Source organism: Equus przewalskii, chromosome 3, assembly GCF_037783145.1.
Source record: "Equus przewalskii isolate Varuska chromosome 3, EquPr2, whole genome shotgun sequence".
NCBI lineage: Eukaryota > Metazoa > Chordata > Mammalia > Perissodactyla > Equidae > Equus > Equus przewalskii.
Genome location: NC_091833.1, coordinates 87,549,209 through 87,571,330, shown reverse-complemented (window position 1 = coordinate 87,571,330; position 22,122 = coordinate 87,549,209). Strand labels below are relative to the sequence as shown.

The 22,122-nt window shown below is 38.3% G+C and overlaps 1 protein-coding gene and 1 non-coding gene across 4 annotated transcripts in view; both read left to right on the top strand.

Annotated features, from left to right (window-relative positions):
* The window catches only part of UBE2K (ubiquitin conjugating enzyme E2 K), a 68,867-nt gene extending 65,320 nt beyond the window's left edge, over positions 1-3,547 (top strand). For all 3 annotated transcript variants that reach the window (XM_008532871.2, XM_070615120.1, XM_070615121.1), the window contains one exon: positions 272-3,547. In XM_008532871.2, the coding sequence (XP_008531093.1) occupies positions 272-346 (75 nt within the window). In that variant the 3' untranslated portion in view covers positions 347-3,547. The remainder of the gene's footprint in view (positions 1-271) is intronic.
* Positions 3,548-21,566: 18,019 nt separating this feature from the next.
* Positions 21,567-21,757, top strand: LOC139082699 (U2 spliceosomal RNA). The gene has a single exon (XR_011538904.1). It is a non-coding gene; the product is annotated as a U2 spliceosomal RNA (small nuclear RNA).
* Positions 21,758-22,122: the final 365 nt, after the last annotated feature.

Sequence of the window (22,122 nt, the reverse complement as noted above, 5' to 3'; positions counted from 1 at the left end):
CTCGCTTCACTTTGGCGGCCCAGGGTCTTGCTGGTTCAGATCCTGGGCACGGACATGGCACCGCTCGTCAAGCCATGCTGAGGCAATGTCCCACATGCCACAACTAGAGGGACCCACAACTGAAATATACAACTGTGTACTGGGGGGTTTTGGGGAGAAAAAGCAGAAAAAAAAAAAAAAAGAAGATTGGCAACAGTTAACTCAGGTGCCAGTCTTTTTAAAAAAAAATTCCTTGAGATTTGATTTTTTTCTTCCCTTTTCCTCTCTGCAGAATGCTGTAATAGTGGCCTTGTCTTCAAAATCATGGGATGTAGAGACTGCAACAGAATTGCTTCTGAGTAACTGAGGCATAGAGAGAGAGCTGCTGATATTAGTCAAGCTTGCCCCTTCTTGAGGAGCATCAACATCTGTTATTTTTAGGATTCTGCATAGATTTCTTTTAAACTGGCATTCTTGCCTAATGATGTTATCTAGGCACCATTGGAGACTGAAAAAAATCCTTGCTCTGTAAATAAAGCTAATTAAACGTCTGTGTAAATTTAAAAAGGGGAAATACTTTAATTTTTTTCTTACTTAATAGTGTAAAAATTCTTTGAGCTAAGCTAAAACCATGGAAAAAACATGCTACTTTAGTGTTTAGCAGTGTACCAAGACTAGCGAGAGTTTGCTTCAGGATTTCGTTGAATAATTAAGATAATATTTTGAGTGTGTCAGGGCCATTTAAATTGTTGGTGTTGCATCACAGCTACCTTAACTGTTTTTAACATGGATCCTCTGTGCCTGTGAATTTACTTGCATGCTTGTACTTGACTTCTTAGGATGGGTAGCTGAAAAGACCACCATTTTAAGCATTTTGAGAATTCTTAAATATGAGGTTTATCCAGAATTGAAGATGGTGACCTATTCAGAGCCTTTTTGTCCTTGTCAGCAGACTGGGGCACCATATCTGTTTTTCCCCTCTTGCCACACAAAGCTAATACTCTAATAGTAAACTTCTCTGTATTGGTGGGGAAATGTGCTAAGGGGCAGTATCCCTTGCTACACTTTTAGGTCATCCATTCGGAATGTTTTGTCACAGTTCTTCACTCTGAACACTTTCCTATGTAAGCAAGTAATAATGTAGAAATGGAGCTGCCAATTTTGTTTCTCTTACAAAAACAGTCAATACTTGATGTTGCAGTATTCCTAAGATTTAATGAAAGAACCCAACTTCATATTTCAGTGAATTTGACATCTTTCTATTTTCAAGCTGATGAAATTTTTCTTTGAGAACTTGCAAGGATGAAATCAACTATTTGCAATTTTTTAGCCTAATTTTTGCTTTATGGAGATTGCTTTATCAAATACTTTAAAAGTCACTCTTGCTTACATTTCCCCCTATTAATACATGAAAGCTGTGTTGGCGTTTTACTGTACATACTTCAAATGCACATAGGAATAGAAGTGTGTTATAAATCTAGCTTTCTTTATGATGTTTCTGATAAATATAAGAATTGAAAACTTTACCTTCTCTTGTACATAGTCAGACTTTCTATTTGTATTAAAGTTACATTTCATTCTAAGTTCAAAAGTTTGAAAATTATTAGTTTTGTAAGCTCAGACATTAATGTGACCATTTTATGAAGGTTGAAATGGATTTATGCAGGCAGTTCTATACATAGAGACACAGTTCTTATTAAATTTTCAGGACCAATGCAAAATAACAAAAATGTAATGGAATCAGAATGAATTAAAGTAAGGCTGTATATTGAAACTCATATTATAAAAGATTTGCTTTCTTCAAGTGTTATTTATCCTAAATTAGAATCATTAAGTGTTTGGAAAATAATTTTGAACCATAAATTTAGCATAATTTCATTTGACTTCTCAATAATCTTAGAAGCAATAAAAGAACCGTTATTAAATATATTGTAATGTTAAAGATGTGAAGGTTCTTCCAAAAACTTGTCTTTCCTAATCAATAGTAAACTCTTGTAGTTGATGTTTTTGCATACTAAACACAAATTGCTATGTTTTTTCCCCCTATATGTTTGCTTAAGCATAAATTTCTTTATATAATCACCTCCTTTAATTGTTGTAGTTTAGTTACTTTCTAAAGATGCCAAAGGAAACATGATTTTTCTTTATTTATTTTAAATAGCTAAAACCTTGTACTTTTGTTTATATTTTGAAGTAAGGTTGGAATTGTGTGAAAATGTGGACAATTTGTTCCATTGTTGGTTAGAATTAATTTTTTGTTTTTACTGGAGGGCAGCTTGGTAATATTAGGATTATTTTAATTATCAAACACATCTACCCAGTTTTACTATTTGCCTATGTTATCAGGGTATATTTAATTGTCCTGTGGTTAGACAAAGGCGAGAGAGAACTCAGAGGTTACTAAAGGTCAAGCATTACGTACTTAGCTCTTGGAGACAGCTATACCTTGCCTTTGATTTTTATGTACATTAGCCCCATAGAGTGTCTACTCATCTAACTGTAATTAAATATCCCCAGTGCCCAGAAAATCGAAAGGTAAAATATTTGGTATGAAAGGTTTTTCATAATGGATTTTTGTTTCAAAAATTTATTTACCTCATTTACATTTAATGTGATAATCCCTCTTTCCTTTCTGGTACATTTCCCACTGTCCTCCTGTTTTTTGTTGTTTTTCACCTCTCCACAGGTAGATTCATTTCTCCAAACAAAGAAATTAAAGGAATTCCTATTTTCCTCTGGTCTTATGTATGTTTGGAAAAAAGACACTAAAAGTGCAGGTCTAGGAAAAAGGTACCCTGGTGGAAGTTGTTTTTATAATTCTCAATTGTTTGTGATTTGTCATTTTTAAAGACCTCAGAAATTATGGTGTGTATATATATATAGTGATATCCCATTTAGGGCAGGCACATTTGCTACAAGTCACTGATACTCCAGTAGGCTTTTAACTGTAATTGGGTCCATTTCCTAGCATGTGCCTGACTTTTGAAAGAACAAATAATTAGTTGTATAGTAGTTCAGTACAGATTACTGACTGAATGAATAGCAGTTTGTGACCCAAGTAAGTATACAGGAAGTAGTATATATAAATATTTGAGGAACTGGATACTAAATTAGATGCTCTGAGTTGGCTCCCCCAAATGTTGTGACTATGGTTTACTTAAATACGTAACATGTTTAACTATATATATATATATATATGTTTGGATTCTGAGTATTTTGCTTTTGAGGAGAGTAATCTATGAAATGAAAGTAAGATCGATTTTTTTTTTATTTGGAAGTATTTCACATTTGTGATTGTTGGTAGCGCTTGAAACTATGCAAAATAATTTTTTAAAGTATAAGAAAGAATTGGCAGTTAAAGTGGATGTTGCTCATTTATGCACTACAGAATGCAGCATACCTTGTTACTGTTTAGGCTGCTTAATAAGTTTATCAATGTGAAAAGCAGATCTTGGCTGTAAGTGTATGCCTGATTTGAGCTTTTAAAACTCTGCAGTAGGGGTATGATAATGTTTCCACAATCCTTGTAGCAACACAGGAAATAAAGCATTTTCGTTGTTGTTTTAAAGATTTAAGATGGATTCGGTCAGGGAAGAGTTGGAGCCAGGTATACTTTCTTGTACATACATGGAAACAATGTTTGAATATGAAAAAGGAAGCCGTCTGTTTACAGTTAACTTTATTTCATGGACTTGCAAGATGATTTTGTATTAATCACTTTTCTAGTTCAAGAAATTTGAATTCCAGGGTACAAACCATTTCCATTCTTTTAGTACCAGTTTGAGACAAATGCTTAACATAATCAGCTACTCGCTATCACTGGGGAAGAAGGCAACTTGAAGTATTTACTGAGAAATAGCCTCTTCCCATATGTGACTTTACTGCAGTGTCTACATGTTGTGTCACGTGTTCTTTTTGCACTGTTGCAGTATGGATCAGAAATCTTGTGGCGTAGGGATATGGGAGTGTCAGTATCTCCCTTGTCCTGTTTGTTCTGTTACCGCTTTATTGGACTGATCTACCCTCATAAACCTGTGATCATCACTTAAATGTAAGTTGTGAATGTGTCACCTTTCGCTTGGTTATTTCAACCATGCTGCTATATCTAATCAGGTGTGGCACAGTTTATCAGTTTGGTTCTAGGGGATGAGTGGATACAAATCATTGCACTGTGCTGTTAAACGATCCTTGTGTGCTTGCTCTTACCTACTTTTTACAGGCATCATAATAAAAGCTAGACTATTTCTTTGGGGGGAAAGAGACTTATTTAATGTAATTTAAAGACTTTTCAAATAGAAAATGAAATACTATTGAAAATAATATCTATTTTTTAGCTTTCAGCAATTGATGGTGCTTTGTTGTGGTGTCTGCTGGAAGTCTACTGCCATTATAGGGATTCTCATTAACCTCACCGAGAAAGAACCTTGCCTGTTAGCTTCTCTAGATCTCTATTCTAAACAATCTGTTAGTGATAAATTCTGTAGGAGGGTCTATTCTGAGCCGTTAACTTCCTGTAAGGGGAAAATGGGTGGGTTACCAGAAAGACCATTGAAGCAGGGTGGGTTGTGGGTGGAGGGTTGGGTATTTGTCTTGAGAATTAAAAACTACAAAACACTTTTGTACACAACTGATTTTTAAAAAAATAAACACATTTTTAAAGATGTTGAATTTTTTTTCCCCCACTTACTGGGAATTCTTAAAAATAAATGCATGCATGTTTTCCCCTGAAAATGGTTTATATCTTCTTTCTGGGTACTCATCTATGGTTAGGCAGTTAAGCCTCCACAGTACTTTAAACAAGAAAAAGAACCAGGTAAATATTTCTCCTAGGTAAGTTTCATAGTGATGACTGTATAATGATAAATACAGTAAATTATATTGTCTTTGAATTTAAAAATTGGTTGAAATTATTTAATTCTAATTAAAGTTAGTTATTTCAAAATAGAACACTGTTTGGCTAGCTTCTAAACCAAAATTTAGAGTAATCCAGGCTTAGTTGGTACTGAAAGTAATACTGTCTTTATTTTTTTCATATATGCATACAAATCTTTGTGGAAAGGATGCCTGTTACTGTGGAAAGAAGTCCGAGTTGTTTCAGAAAGTCTTGGGTTTCTGTCCTTGGATTACCCCCGCTTGTAATTGGAAGAGGCTGTATTAGTTCATATTTGTACTAGTTATTTCATGTGGCAAAACTGACTGTTACTTTGTGTCTCTAGGGCACTGATGGCCAGCTTTCACCAGGCCTGTGAGTTTCTGTAGCCTGGAGGTGGAATTGCCCCTGACTGGAATACTAGTATGAAGTGCTCTTAGCATGGTGCAAGCTGGATCTTTACATATTAAAAATCAAGGGTAACAAATGGAATTCAAGTGAGCTCTCATGCTAATCCCTAGCAAAGGATGGTCAAATTTAAAGGGTAGCAAACACTTTGTACATGTTTTGTTTCAATCATCAAAGGATTAAAGATTTTCGGTGAATAACATGAATTCTTTAATAAGCTTTTAGGAGTATATCCTATAGTAGTGTACTGTCTACTCATGTATTCATGTTCTGATGTTCATTTCACCCCATTTAATTTCAGAAAAAATGCTTTAAAACACAACTTTATCATTCTACTTTATCTTCCTGCTGTAAATTACCTTTTAATAAGATATTCCACCAAAATCAAGAAGGCCAACCTGTTTAAATACTCAGTTTACAATACTTGTAGAGACTTTATTTAGTATACATAGATAAAACAAGGCAAACACTGTATAGAACTGGACAAAATTTGACAAGATCAAAGTACGTTTTATTTCTTACTGAGTTAATACTCCTAGTACTTTGTTTCTCCCTTATAGCATAAAAGCTTTGCTGAATGTACAGAATATACCTAACTTGATTTGAGGGCAACTAGTAAGTGCCTTTTCTTCACTTACACATCTAACATTCAGCTCCCTAGTTACTGTATTTATTCCACAGCTCTTCATTTTTAATATGTGAAGTATACATATTTCTTTGCTATACACATTATTTGCGTTATCTTGATAGATGAATGACCTCTTGTCCTAAGCAATATTGAGGAACAGCATTAATGATGTCTTATTGGTATGTCCTAACCATATTCATATAATTACAGAATTTTAAGGGAAAAAGTGACCTTCCAGTCTCATGCCCTTCTTTTTTTTTTTTTTTTTTTTTTGGTGAGGAAGATTGGCCCTGAGTGAACATCTGTTGCCAAACTTCCTCTTTTTGCTTGAGGAAGATTGTTGCTGAGCTAATATCTGTGCTGATCTTCCTCTATTTTATGTCAGATGCCGCCACAGCATGGCTTGATGAGCAGTGCTAGGTCTGCTCCCTGGATCCAAACCTGGGAACCCAGGGCTGCCAAAGGGGAACGTGTGACCTTAACTGCTATACCACCAGACTGGCCCCTTCACTCCTTTTTTTTTTAATAGATTAGTTAAATGAGTTGGATATCCAGAGTCACAGGTTATTTTTGGTGGAAATTTAATAATATTGTTTCAGTGTGCCTACTAAACTTGGTAGCATTTTGAGACCTAGAACGCTATTCTTGTTTCCTTAAAAATAGGAAATGTGGAGGGATCATTTGTAAGCATCAAAAGGAAAACCTATTCAGGTGGGAGTAAGGTCCTCACTCCAAGGAAAGTGTACCCAAACCAGTCCTCATGGTGTGAATTGAACAGAATGTTTTGGTGAACTAGTTCAACTGTTTTTAAGGTGCCATGACTTAGGAAGTTGCTGTACATGCACCAGACTCTTTTTTCCTGTTTTTTGGAATAATAGAATAAATAGCAGTGTTGTTGGTTTATGAGACCCATAGGAAATGATCTCCTAAATCACAAAATCTAATTGGCCCTAGAAGTCATGTTACTCTGTTACAGGTACTGTGTTTCTTAACTGCATGATGTCATGCCTCTGTGTTTATGAAGAGAGGTATAGCTCCTCTTGGGTTAAGCTTCTTAAGATACCGTGATATAGAGGTAAAATCAAAAGGCAAAATTTTTTTAAGGAAACAAATTCAGGATAATAGTCTCCTGAGGTGATTATTAGTATGGTTGATTTTCTTTATTTAAAAAATTATTTTTCCAAATGTGTACTTTTAAAAATCAGCAGTAGTGAAGAGTTTGTTTTGGAAAATCTGTGATCCTTTTCCTATCACTAGTACTAATACATAGAGACGGTAGCTTTTAAACGTCTCTGATTTTTGTTTTTAGGTTCCCCCCAGGTCACTAAGCAAATGCTTATTCCTCTTGTAGTAAATCTCGGCTCCATTTGTAACAGTGAATCAGTTAGATTTCTGCTCCATCAGTTGTACCTGATAGCTCTTGACTCCCTATTTTTCTCTCTCTTCTTTTTCTTCGCTTAGGAATGGAATTGAGGTTGATGGAGGGCTGTTGCACGCACAAAAGCATTGAGAAAATAGGGTGACTCTGGGGGCAGGTTATTTATAGGTAGGGCACTTACGCACTGAAGCAGAAATTGCTTTGAACTGAGGTGGAGATAGAAAGTAAACTGACACAAGGAGACTATGATCCCTAGACTGAAGTAGTAATTAGAAGGCGACGAGGTAGTGGAGATACTATACAAGGAAGGAAGAAAAGGCAAGATGTGGTAGAAGATAGAGGCTGGGAACCTGTAGAGGGGAGGGTGGGAAGGGAAAAGACTTCCCGTAACCAAAAACCTTGGCCCTAAATGGTAATCCTTTTAATTCGTTCAAGTTGTGGGTCCTACCTTCTAGCCTCAGCTCTCAGCTTCACTCAGTACATTAATATTCTCTTCATGGGCGTTTCAGGAATTTCTTTTCTTCCCAAGGATACCCCCTTATACTCTTAATTAAATTTTTTGTGTGTATATGTGTATCATCTAGCAGTGCTTCCCCCAATACCTCTTCCCGTTAAACCATTTATGCTTTTATTCCCTCTTTTCCCTGCTGCACTTCCTACCACATTTACAAAATGTTGCCTCCTGAATAGTTTGCTTTCTTATCCCTTTCTTTATTGTTTAAATCTCACAATTTGGGCCTGAACTCCATCATAATAATAAAATTGGTCTGAAAATCCTGCAATCCTTCAAATTACAGATACAAACAGTTAAGGCCTTAATTTGCCCAGAAGTAATGAGATTAGTTAGCATTGTCAGACTGAGAACTTGAATTTTCTGTCCACTATATTTCTTGCTTTACTTTCATTTTTAAAAAGAATTTTAGTGATAAAAGTGTGCTCATTTCAGGAAACTTAGACTTAAATAAGTTCTGAGCTGGAACGCGGAACCACACCACTCATCTGTCAGTAGCCATGCTGTGGCGGCAGCTCACATAGAAGAACCAGAAGAACTTACAACTGTACACAACTATGTACTGGGGCTTTGGTGGGTGGTGGGAGGAGGAAGATAGGTGACAGATGTTAGCTTAGGGCAAATTTTCCCCTGCAAAAAAAAAATTCTAACTGTGCCTCGTAGAATTTACTTAATATTGGAGTATTCTCTCCTTTGAAGTACTGTTTTTACACAAGCTAATACTATATAATTGTCGATACTCAGCTTTTTACAACTGATAATAACAGTTCTTTGAAACTTCTTTATATAAATATTTTGGATGGCTATAAATAGGTCATTGGGTAGGGCTACCATATTTTACATCTCAGTTACCCTTTAGATGTGTAGATTGTTTCTGATTTTTCTGTATTACAAACTATGCTGCATGGACTTCTGATTAAACGTGTAGGATACCACAAATGCTTTAATACTAGCTGCCTCCTGAAACTCCACTGAAATATTTTTAAAGGTAGAAATCTATGGGGGCAAAGAATGGAAGAGAAGACAAAATGTCAGATACTTTTCTGGAAGATGGAAAGCAGACAGGAGTAGAAGCTCATTAGTGGAGGAAGTTCAAACCTAATTGTCTGCAGGAGGAGCACTTACATGGAAGCAAGCTGATTTGCTCCCTCAAACTCAGAGACCTAAGAATGGGAGAAAACAGACCCTGCAGAATACGGGGATGAGATTTTGTGCTGGGAGTAGGGATTAGTTGAAAATCTGTTCCTTTTTACCCCGTTAGGTGGGTAGCTGGGTTACTACTCTCTTCTTACCATGGAAGGGGAATTGCTCTCTTGAGAATTTGAAACAAGTTTTCAGACTGAGATACCAGTCACAGATTGAAAATGAAGATCGATTAAAATTCTGTGTACTTGGATGGTAGATTTCTCGTTTCTCAGAGAAAGAGGGGAGGATCCTTTTTTCTAGAAACTTAGTGGTCCCCAAAAAAAGACCTTCAAAGGGATTCAGACATTTGAAGATTTTCCAACGAGAAAGCTGAGTTCCAGTAAACTTGAAAGTATGAACAAATTCAGGAATCACCAGATTTTTGAAGATTACCCCAACGCTAATGACCAAGACCAAACCAGGATCAATACAGGGAGAAAACCTGAAAGTCTAACTGTCTTCAAAGATAAGATACTAATTACTTCCATGAAAAAGTACAAAGTGCCATTAAAAAAAAAGATTTTGTAAGTTAAATATTATACCTCAAAAATTAAAACATTTGGGGGCTGGCCCAGTGACATAGCGGTAAGTGTGCATGTTCCGCTTCGGCAGCCCAGCGTTCACCGGTTTGGATCCCGGGTGTGGACATGGCACCGCTTGGCAAACTGTGCTGTTTCAGGCATCCCACATATAAAGTAGAGGAAGATGGGCATGGATGTTAGCTCAGGGCCAGTCTTCCTCAGCAAAAAGAGGAGGATTGGCAGCAGTTAGCTCAGGGCTAATCTTACAAAAAAAAAAATTGCAGTTTAGGAAGTACAAGAAAGATTAAAGAATACAAAAAGGTGGAGTTTTTTTTTAATTACAGTACCACTTCAGAAGTTCCAACATCTGACTAATAGGAATTTCAGTGTTAAAAGAAATAGAATGAAGCCAAGTATCAAAGTAATCAAGGACACTCTTCTCCACTTTGAAAGAACCCATCAAGCACCCAGGACAGTGAATGAAAAAAGATCCACAGTAAGGTGCATTTTGTTTCAAAACATTAGAAAAATGAGAAAGTTCAAAAACTGGGATTGTAGTGTGAGGAACAGGCCCCTACAATGGGAATAAGAATGGCATGAAGTTTATCAACAGTGATATGGCCAGCTAGGGGACAGTGAAGCAATGACCACTAAGTTTTAAGTGAAAATTACTTCTAAGAATTCTTGGGGCTGGCCTAGTGGCGCAGCAGTGGTGTGCACATCACTTTGGCAGCCCGGGGTTCACCAGTTTGGATCCTGGGTGCAGACCTGCACACTGCTTGTCAAGCCATGCTGTGGCAGCCTTCCCACATATAAAGTAGAGGAAGGTGGGCACAGATATTAGCTCAGGGCCAGTCTTCCTCAGCAAAAAGAGGAGGGTTGGCAGCAGATGTTAGCTCAGGGATAATCTCCACCCCCCCCCCCCCAAATAATGATAAAGATAGCTAAGAATTCTCTTCCCAGCTGAGATGTCAGTGTAGAATAAAGATAGTTTCATATATTCAGGGTCCCCCCAAAAATTTGCCTTCCATTGTCCTTTTCTTGGGAAGCACCTGACTCATAATCACCAACATGGAGGAGTGAGGCATGCCAAAGAAAGACACGAGTTACAGCACAGGAGCTGATTATTTCTGGAATGATTGAAGAGAGAGCCAGAATGCCAGAGCAGCCGTTTCAGTACATAGAGGACCACAGGGATGATGACGAAGTCTAGAGGAAGATCAACAAAATGAAAGAAAAGAACTGATTTTCTGATATGTTTTATCATGTGTGAAATTACATTGGAATTAATTGGAGTGTAAAGAAAGAATTGGCAATGGTAAGTACACAGAAAATAGATAAAGATGTAACTTCAAGGAAAACAAAAATGTAAAAAAGTATTCTCATTAGGTGATCAGTAACTATACAGTCATAATGTAAACTATTTTATGAGAATTGCCAAATACAGTAGTACCCCCTTATCCATGGGTGATACGTTCCAAGACCCCCAGTGGGTGCCTGAAGCCTCGGATAGTACCAAACCATATATATTCTGTTTTTTCCTATACATGCATACCTATGATAAAGTTTAATTTATAAATTAGAGACAGAGATTAACAACAGTAATAAAATAGAACAATTATAACAATATATTGTAATAATGTTACTGTAGGTATTAACAACCTCAGCATGCGATTTTTTTTTTCTTATTGAGAACTTCCACCTGGTTCATTTAAAGGAAGTGCTTTGTGGCTTCTCTTTGGCATATCCAAATTGCCGGCATCATTACTCTTGCACTTCGGGGCCTTTATTAAGTAAAATAAGGATTATTTGAACACTAGCACTGTGACAGTCGATGTAATAACCAAGATGACCACTAAGTGACTACTGAGTAGGTAGTGTAGACAGTGTGGATATGCTGGACAAAGGGATGATTCACATCCCAGGCAAGATGGCACAAGATTTCATCACCTTACTCAGAGTGGTGTGCAATTTAACACTTAGGGATTGCTTATCAGTGGAATTTCCCATTTAATATTTTGGAGTGCAGTTGACCACGGCTGACTGAAACAGCAAAGAACAAAACTCCAGATAAGGGGGGACTACTGTACAAGGATGTGAAGAATGGAAATGGAGATGGACCGTAGAGGAGAGCTAAGTACTCTGCCTTGAGAAAGTGTGTTTTAAATCAATGAATACAAATATAGTAGTGTAAGCATGTTTTTGAAAATGCTTTCCTTGGAAGAATGAAATGGGATTTGTGTGTCAAGATCTACTGTCTATATGTGCCTTAGCAGATTTATTGAGATATAATTCACATACCATATTTACCCACTTAAAATGTACAATTCAGTGGCTTTCAGTATATTTGCAGAATTGTGCATCTATCAGCACAAACCAATTTAGACCGTTTTCATTATCCCAAAACAAAACTCTTCAGCCCTTAGCAGTCACAGGTTTGTTTTTTAAAATAGTCTTTTGGTAACATTTGACTTAAAATCCATATATATTAATTTGATGAACAATAAATAATGCCATATTGAGGCACTTTGTATGTCTTTGAGATTATTAAAGACAATCTGCAGACGTTTCTTTTATTGCTAAAATGCTTTCCCATGGTGTAGTACTAATAAATATTACCACTAGCATATATAAAAGGGTCACCCCATTCTTGCTGAATCTAAGTATTCTCTTAAAAAATACTAATGTGAAAGTAACGTGGGTTTGTTTTTAAATTAAGATTTACTGTGACTGCGCATCTTTCCCAAGGGTTAATTTACATTGATGTTCCCTTCTGTTCAGACCGTTGTTCACTTGCATTTTGCAGTTGTAATTATTTCTTAGAAAATTAGAATACTTCTTTAACTTGATTAAGACTAATCTTAGCATTGTTTTTCAAAGTGGAATAGGACTTAATATTGGACTTTCACTATGTATCAGATGGGATTTTAGATATTTTGTCTTATCTCGTTGAATTCTTCCAAAGTGGTTTTTTATTCCATTCATTTTACAATTGAAGAAACAAGATGAGCAACTGACCACGACTCGACCTCTATGACGTCCAAACTTGTGTTCCTATTTTACCATCCTGTTAAGAGACGTCTTAAGTTATTTTCCAAACTACATTGAACATCTGATTTCTCTTGTTGGCAATTCGATACTGACTTCTGAGTAAAGCTAAAATGGTTGGCACATTCATCCTCCATTTCTCCTAAAACTACACTTAAGAGAATGAAACATAAGCTGATAACAATGAAGAAAAAAGGATAGGCTCAACAATGGTTGAAAGCAAAACCCTACAAAGTAGAAGCCAAACACATGTGAGCCAAAGCTACCACAGCCTGGCTGGAACGCAGGGAGCTTTGAACTGTGGAGAGGGATAGGCTTTGAAGAAACTAGGCACTGTGTGACGTTACAAGAGGCTAAAAATGGGAATTAAATGATAATGGAGATATGTAATTCTCATCCCCCACCGTGCATGATTGTCTTTGATTAAAAAAGTGAGATAGCCAACAAACTATAGTCACAATACTACTACTTCTTCTCTTTTTTTTTTTTTTTGCTGAGGAAGATTCGCCCTGAGCTAACTTCTGAGCTAATGTTTCTCCACTTTTTATATGTGGGTCATTGCCACAGCATAGCTGACTAGTGGTGTAGGTCTGTGCCCAGTTCCAAACCCATGAATACAGCTGCTGAAGCGAAGCACGCTGAAGCGAAGCACGCTGAACCCAACCACTATGCCATGGGACCAGCCCAGGAATGCTTTTTAAATGCTGATAAAAATATTTTTCATTTAAATTTTCATTCAACTGTCAGTCATTAGTATGGAATAAAACCTTTCTTTTTTTAACATTCAAAGATTCAGAAATTTTACTTATACACACTATCTTAAGTTGCTTACAGATATTTTGCTGTCACAAAATGTAGTATATCAAGAAATAAAGATACTTGGTGTCAAACAGTGGATCTAATTCAGGAGAGTGATACAGGAAAGACCCATGAGGACAACACAAAAATAAACCAGCTTTCAGCCCAGGGTTCACTGGTTCGGATCCTGGATGCGGACGTGGCACTGCTTGGCAGGCCATGCTGTGGTAGGTGTCCCACATATAAAGTAGAGGAAGATGGGCACCGGCCAGTCTTCCTCAGCAAAAAAAAAAAAGAGGATTGGCAGCAGATGATAGCTCAGGGCTAATCTCCCTCAAAAAAAAACAAAAAAAGAAACCAGGTTTATTAGAGCGGGATAGAGGGCTTTGGGAGAGGGGACTCTTAGAAAAGAGGACTTGACAAAATATTTGATATGGAGACAGATCGCCTTACTGCATAACCTCATTTATTCTTCCCATGTGAGTGGAGCCCCTGGAATTATACAGTTCATGTCCTGCATGGATGGAACAATTGGAAATGCACAAGAGAAAGACAGTTGTAAACTCTAGGACAAAACCCTACAGTAATAGGAATAGCTAACATTTTTTGAATATTTACTAATTGCCAGTAATTGTTCTATATGCTTTTACATCTATTAACTAATTTAATCTGATTTTGCAACAACCCTGTAGATCCTATTATTATCTTGCAGATGAGGAAATGGGCAGAAATATTAAATAACTCGCTCAAAATTAACACAGCTGGGAAGTACCGTATCCAGGGTTTGAGCTCCAGTATGGTTGCAGAGCTGGTCTAATATCCTGTAGGTTATCTCAAGGGAAAAAATATAATTAAAATACACAACTTAGCTCTTCATGAACAACATTTTCAAGGCAATAAATACTGATAATCAATTTAACCAAATGTACTAAATCTATTGCAAGAGGTGGGGGGGGGGGTCTCTAAGAATGCCAAATTTTCATCTCTCAAAACAGACTGTAGATATGTCCAGAATTTATAAGTTAAGAAATAGCATTCAAAGCATATTATTTTTTAAAAGATGGCAACAATCTGAATAAACAGTTAAGAAAGTTTCTCTCTGAACAGTGAGACCAGGGACTGGAAAAGGCTGGGCAGAAGACTTATTTTCATTATAAGCCTTTTGTTTCTTTAACCACCATTCATTTATTCTTTTCGTGAAAATAAAAGTTTATATTAAAATATCTCCCATTTTCTCCCTCTAGTAATGTTTCTCTAAGTACGCATTGTGCTTCCTGCCTCTGTGCATTTAAAATTACTGTTTCTTCTTTTGGATATGGTTTATCCTCCATTTCTATAAAGTGAAGTCTTATCCTTTAAGTCCACCGCCATGAACCTTCCTAAAGCTGCCGTGGGACTTCCTAAGTGCCCAGGACTTGTGTGCGTTCTACCTTATATTCTTGTTACTTTACTGCAGTCGATTGTAAACTCCTTAAACACAGTCTTGTTGCTCATGACACAGAATAGGCACTCAATAAACTTTACGTGAATTAGGTGTGTACTGAAGAAGTACGTATCAAGAGGAGCAGAGGAAATGGGACGAAGGAGGGCACCATCAGCAACGTTAACGGCCGCAGGAGAGATGGAGCAGCTTAGAGTCGGTCATTGCGTTTGGACAGTTGTTTCAGCATTTTGTCAGTTTTCTTTGAATCTCCCAGCAGTTTTGGTCAAATGATGAGATTAATGGCTAGTTTAGAAGTTAGAGAGTGGTGAGCTAAAACTTCTTTCAGAAGTTTGGCTGTTTAAAACGGAACTAAAATACTTACCAAGTAGAGTCAGGTGAAGGTTTGTTTCTAAGGTGTGAGAAACTGGTGCACAGGCACATTTTGTAAGAAAAGGAGGAAAGTCTGTGGGGGGAGAGAAATTGAAGATGTTGAGGAAATGGAAAATATTCTTTTGGTGGTAAAAGCGGGATACAGAAGATGTATGGATTCTATAATCAAGAAATATGTAAAAATGGATATAAAATGCTGTATAGTGTATTGTTACTGCTTTGAAGGAATTATTGTCAAGTGTGGATGGCTACAAATATACCCTGTTAGTAGGAAGAACCATAGAGATCTTGCAGGCAAACACTCTCATTTTGCTAGTGAGCTCAAGCTGAGGTGTGATTTGCCTAAGCTCATGCATACATTGTTTATGAATCATGTAGCTGGGACCTCAACTATCTCCAAATCCGTATTTTCCTCATCTCCCTACCTAGTCTGAAATACCCTGTCTGCCTCCTAATGAAATTCTACTTCACTAGATGGCACTTTTCTGAAACCTCTCTTGTATCTCTCTGAAATCCCTCAGCTTCAGGCACAGTAAATTTTTTCTAGACTCTCAGTTCTTTGTGTAAACTTTTATTGTAGCACACATCACACTGCATTGGCACAATTTGTTTTCAGTCTTTTCCTCCTTAAGGGTTGGAATCATGTCTTTTCTACCTTTATCTCTAGCACAGAGACATGCTGAATAATTTCTTCAAATTGGAATTCTTGTTATGAACCATTTTAATTTTGTGGAAATAGTACCAAAGGTGCTATTTATAAGCCATGCCATATAAGTCAAAGAGATGCTCACGGACAAAGTTTTGGGAACATAAGGCATCCAAAATAGCCAAACAGAAATGTAAGGTGTCTCAACTCTAACGCCCCAAAGGACTTGGGTAGTTCTAGGTCTTAGTGATCAGATTCGAGGCCTCTGTGAAAGGCAGAAAGGTTGTTCTAAGAAATGAGTTGGAGAAAAAAGGAAAGTGAATTGAGTGTAAAATAGCGATGTTTGTAAGGGCCCTATATTGTATTTTTATTTTAAGGATTGATTTCTACTCTACCTTCATCACATATTTCTTTTTATTTATACCTTGACAGCATCAAATACATTTGAGGCAAGTTGTTTTTTCTCCCCAAGTCCCCCCAGTACATAGTTGTATATTTTGGTTGTGGGTCCTTCTAGTTGTGGCTGTGGGATGCCGCCTTAGCATGGCCTGATCAGTAGTGCCATGTCTGCACCCAGGATCCGAACCAGCAAAATCCTAGGCCACCCAAGCAGAGCCACGAACTTAACCATTAGGCCACAGGACCAGCCCCTGAGGCAAGTTTTAAGAGCAAGAAGAATACAGGCATACTTTGGCGATATTGTGGGTTTCGTTCCAGACTACTGCAATAAAGCGAATATTGCAATAAAGCAAGTCATACAAATTTTTTGACTTCCAAGTGCATATAAAAGTTATGTTTACAGGGGCCAGCCGGGTGATGCAGTGGTTAAGTACACATGTTCCGCTTCTCGGCGGCCTGGGGTTTGCCGGTTTGGATCCTGGATGCGGACATGGTGCTGCTTGACAAGCCATGCTGTGGTAGGCATCCCACATATAAAGCAGAGGAAGATGGGCATGGATGTTAGCTCAGGGCCAGTCTTCCTCAGCAAAAAGAGGAAGATTGGCAGTAGGTAGCTCAGGGCTAATCTTCCTCAAAAAAAAAAAGTTATGTTTACAGTATAACGTAGTCTTTTAAGTATGCAATAGCGTATATCTAAAAAACAACTACATACCTTAATTTTAAAATATTGCTAAAAAATGCTAACCACCATCTGAGGCTTCAGCGAGTCATAATCTTTTTGCTGGTGGAGGGCCTTGCCTTGGTGTTGATGGCTACTGACTCATCAGGATGGTAGTTGCTGAAGGTTGGGGTGGCAGTGGCAATTTCTTAAAACAAGACAACAGTGAAGTTTGCCACATCCATTGACTCTTCCTTCCCCGGAAGATTTCTCTGTAGCGTGTGATGCTGTTTCATAGCATTTTACCCGCAGTAGAACTCCTTTCACAATTAGAATCAGTCCTCTCAAACCCTGCCACTGCTTTATCGACTAAGTTTATGTCATATTCTAAATTCTTTGTTGCCATTTCGACAGTCTTCACAGTGTCTTCACCAGGAGTAGATTCCATCTCAAGAAACCACTTTCTTTCCTTATCCATAAGAAGCAACTCCTCATCCATTAAGATTTTATCATCTTAGGCATCTTAGGCATCTTAGGGCATCGTCAGGCTCCACTTCTAATTCTAGTTCTCTTGCTGTGTCCACCACATCTGCAGTTACTTGCCCCACTGAAGTTGTGAACCCCTCAGAGTTATCCAGGAAGGCTGGAATCAACTTCTTCCACGCTCTTGTTAATGTTGATATTTTGACTTCTTCCCGTGAATAACGAATGTTCTTAAATGGCATCTATAATGGTGAATCCTTTTCAGAGACTTTTCAATTTACTTTGCCCAGATCCATCAGAGGAGTCACTATCTGTGGCCACTATAGCCTTACAAAATATTTCTTTTCTTTCTTTTTTTAAAGATTGTCACCTGTGCTAACATCTGTTGCCAATCTTTTTTTTCTTTTTCTTCTTCTCCTGAAAGCCCCTTGGTGCATAGTTGTATATTCTAGCTATGAGTGCCTCTGGTTGTGCTGTGTGGGACACTACCTCAGTGTGGCCTGATGAGTGGTGCCATGTCCGCGCCCAGGATCCAAACCAGCAAAACCCTGGGCCGCCGAAGAGGAGTGCACGAACTTAACCACTCAGCCATAGGGCCAGCCCCCAAAATGTATTTCTTAAATAATAAGACTTGAAAGTTGAAATGAATTCTTCATCCATGGGCTGCAGAATGGATGTTGTGTTAGCAGGGATGAAAACAACATTAATCTCTTTGTACATCTCCATCAGGGCTCTTGGGTGACCAGGTGCAGTGTCAATGAGCAGTAATGTTTTGAAAGGAATCTTTCTTTTCTGAGCACTGGATCTCAACAGTGGGCTTAAAATATTCAGTAAGCCATTTGTAAACAGATGTGCTGTCATCCAGGCTTTGTTGTTCCGTTTATAGAGCACAGGCAGAGTGGATTTAGCATAGTTCTTAGGGGCCCTAGGATTCTTGGAATAGTAAATGAACATTGGCTTCAACTTGAAGTCCTCAGTTGTGTTAGTCCCTAAGAAGAGAGCCTGTCCTTTGAAGCTTTGAAGCCAGGCATTGACTTCTCCTCTCTAGCTATGAAAGTCCTGGATGGCATCTTCTTCCAATAGTAGGCCGTTTCGTCTACATTGAAAGTCTGTTGTTGGTGTGGCCGCTTTGATAATGATCTGAGCTGGATCTTCTGGGTAACTTGCAGTTCCTCCCTGCTTCACCCTGTACTTTGATGTTACGGAGACGGCTTTCCTTAAATGTCATGAACCAACCTCTGCTACCTTCACACTTTTCTTCTGCAGCTTCCTCACCTCTCTCAGCCTTCCCAGAATTGAAGAGAGTTAGGGCCTTGCCCTGGATCAGACTTTGGCTTAAAGGAGTGTTGTGGCTGGTTTGATCTTCTATCCAGACCACTGAAGCTTTCTCCTTATCAGCAATAGGGCTGTTTCACTTTCTTCTATTTCATGTGTTCCCTGGAGCAGCACATGTAATTTCCTTCAAGAACCTTTCGTTTGCATTCCCAACTTGGCTAACTGTTTGGTACAAGAGGCCCAGCTTTCAGCCTATCTGGGCTTTCAACATGCCTGCCTCACTAAGCTTAACCATTTCTAGCTTTTGATTTAAAGTGAGAGACGTGTAACTCTTCCTTTCATTTGAACACTCAGAGGCGATTGTAGGGTTATTAATTGCCCCAATTTCAGTATTGTTGTGTCTTGGGAATAGGAAGGCTCAGGGAGAGGGAGAGCGACAGGGAACACCCAGTTGGCGGAGCAGTCAGAACATATGCATTTATTAATTGATTTCGCCATCTCAAATGGACACAGTTCTGGCACCCCAAAACAATTACAATAGTAACATCAAACATCACTGGTCACAGATCACTGTAACAAATACAATAATAATTTAAAAGTTTGAAATATGGTGAGAATTATCAAAATGTCACACAGAGGTGTGAAGTGAGCAGCAGATGCTGTTGGAAAAATGGCGCTGATAGACTTGCTCAATGCAGGGTTGCCACCGACCTTCCATTTGTAAAAAACGCAGTATCTGTGAAGTGCCATGAAGTGAAATGCAATACAATGAGGTATGCCTGTAAGTTAAAGGAAAAAACATTGTTTTAGGGCCAAGGAGGAGAGAATACAGTCAAAACCAAAGTAAAAGAAGACTAACTAGGCAAGCATGAAATTGTTATACATGCCAAAGTGGTTATGTCCTCTCCAGGGGCCACATCAAAGTACTGTCAGTACTCTGTTGGTCCCAAGTCTAGGATCTCTGAGCAATGTCTGTCTCTTCTTTTTTTTTTTTTTTTTTTTTTAAAGATTTTATTTTTTCCTTTTTCTCCCCAAAGCCCCCAGGTACATAGTTGTGTATTCTTCCTTGTGGGTTCTTCTAGTTGTGGCATGTGGGACGCTGCCTCAGCGTGGTCTGACAAGCAGTGCCATGTCCGCGCCCAGGATTCGAACCAACGAAACATGGGGCCAGCCGCAATGTCTGTCTCTTCTTACTCTGATCCTGTCTAGATATTGTGTAACCTGTGGACTAAATTGAAAAGTTAACTGCCAAAGATACTCTAAATAAAATACTGCAGAAAAGTGGAAAATAATTTAAAAGATATAAATCTAGGGGCTGGCCCCATGGCCGAGTGGTTAAGTTCGCGCGCTCCACTGCAGGCGGCCCAGTGTTTCGTTGGTTCGAATCCTGGGCGCGGACATGGCACTGCTCATCAAACCACGCTGAGGCAGCATCCCACATGCCACAACTAGAAGGATCCACAACGAAGAATATACAACTATGTACTGGAGGGGCTTTGGGGAGAAAACGGAAAAAATAAAATCTTTAAAGAAAACAAAAAAAGATATAAATCTATATTATTTAAAACTTTATGTAAATTACTAGGGTATGTAAATATATGTTATTTAAATCACACAGCAGCAAACTATAGTTCGTTGCTGCAATCCTTATATCTGCAACTGGTCACGAGGCAGTAGCTGACAAGGATCACCCTTATGATGTCCCTATATCTGTTCCACATTCACCTTCCATTTAGCTGGCACCTCAATAGACTGGGTGTTTTTCAGTGTGACACTAGTCTCCCTGGGTCCTCTCACACCCCTCCCCTGCCACTATTGAACAGCAACTCATTTCCCTGTTTGATAATATAGATTAATTACCCCAAACATTACTGCAACATTTTTCTATCAGTGACATAGCCAGTGCATTCATCATCTGGAGTGGATCATTTTTTAACACCTTTATGCTACAAAATTATTTTCAGTAATTGTGAAACAATTTCTAAAAAACACAGTGAATGGGCCAGCCCCGTGGCTGAGTGGTTAAATTTGCATGCTCTGCTTCCACGGCCCAGGGTTTCACTGGTTCGGATCCTGGGTGCAGACATGGCACTGCTCATCAGGCCACAGTGAGCCGGCGTCCCACATGCCACAAGTAGAAGGATTCACAACTAAATATACAACTATGTACCAGGGGGATTTGGGGAGAAAAAGCAGATAAAAGAAACAGTGAAAATTTTCTTTTATTAAACTTAATATATGTATAGTTGTGTCACAAAATAAAATTTTACAGTATAAAAAAGGAAAAGTAATAGACTAATAGCTTTAAATTGCATTCATGTATTTTTTGATAAAAGAGAAAAACCTACATGTAATCTGTTGCACAATGAATTATATTGCAGTTTCTATTTTTTGAGCCTTCTCCAAATTTATTACTAATATTGTCAAAATTGGTCTTTGTATATTAATGTTCAAAAGAGTTTATACCCAGATTTGTCATCTGTCTTCACTCATAGTTGAGTGAAGAACACGTTTTGTTTTATTTATTTATTTTATTTTAAAATTTTTTTATTTTTTAAAGATTGGCACCTGAGCTAACAGCTAACAACTGTTGCCAATCTTCCCTTTTTTTTTTTTTTTTTTGCTTTTTCTCCCCTAATCCCCTCAGTACCTAGTTGTATATTCTAGTTGTAGGTCCTTCTGGTTGTGCTATGTGGGACGCCACCTCAGCATGGCCTGACAAGTGGTGCCATGTCGGTCCGCGCCCAGGATCCGAACCAGTGAATCCCTGGGGTGCTGCAGCGGAGCGGCGAACTTAACCACTCGGCCACGGGGCCGGCCCCAAGGAAAAGTCTTAAACATAAGGGTAAGTGTGTCAGAATTTCATAGAAGTCCCAAAACACAATATATTCCAGAAATTGCAATACTGACAGTGTCTTTGCTTTTCAGGATTGATTCAAACGACTTCAATTGAAAAAACTTCAAACATCGCTTCTCGGCCTTTTGGCTAAGATCCAGTGTGGTATCTCTTCTTATCAGTTTAATATCTGATATGTCCTCTATCCGAGGACAATATATTACATGTATTTTTGGAGCAGGGAGATGCAATAGGAGCTTGCTCTGTCCACTGCGCACATCGACCTGGTGTTGCAGTACCTCCAGGAAGGGTGCACCCCCTCGGGGGAAATAAAAAAAAAAAGAAAAAAATTCAAACAAAAAGGGTCCAAGTTGTCATATAAAATGACAAAATTGAAGTAACTGAAGTCCAATTTCTTTGATTATTTTGAATCTAGGGGCTTCTGTCTTCTGCCTGGAATGTAGAAAGCTGTAAAGAGGGTGGTTCCTACCCTAACAAGAAAAAAGCCAGATAACCCACAAAGTCAAACACAATTCAGTCCATAGCAGGCGATAATCTGATGAACTGTTTCACCACTGTGTCCATGGTCTGCTAAAGTCCCATCCCTTAGCACCTGCTGGATTTTCATTGCCTTCTGTCCTAACCAGGCCAGGGAGCTAATCCAGATTACTTCCATTTCCCCGAGC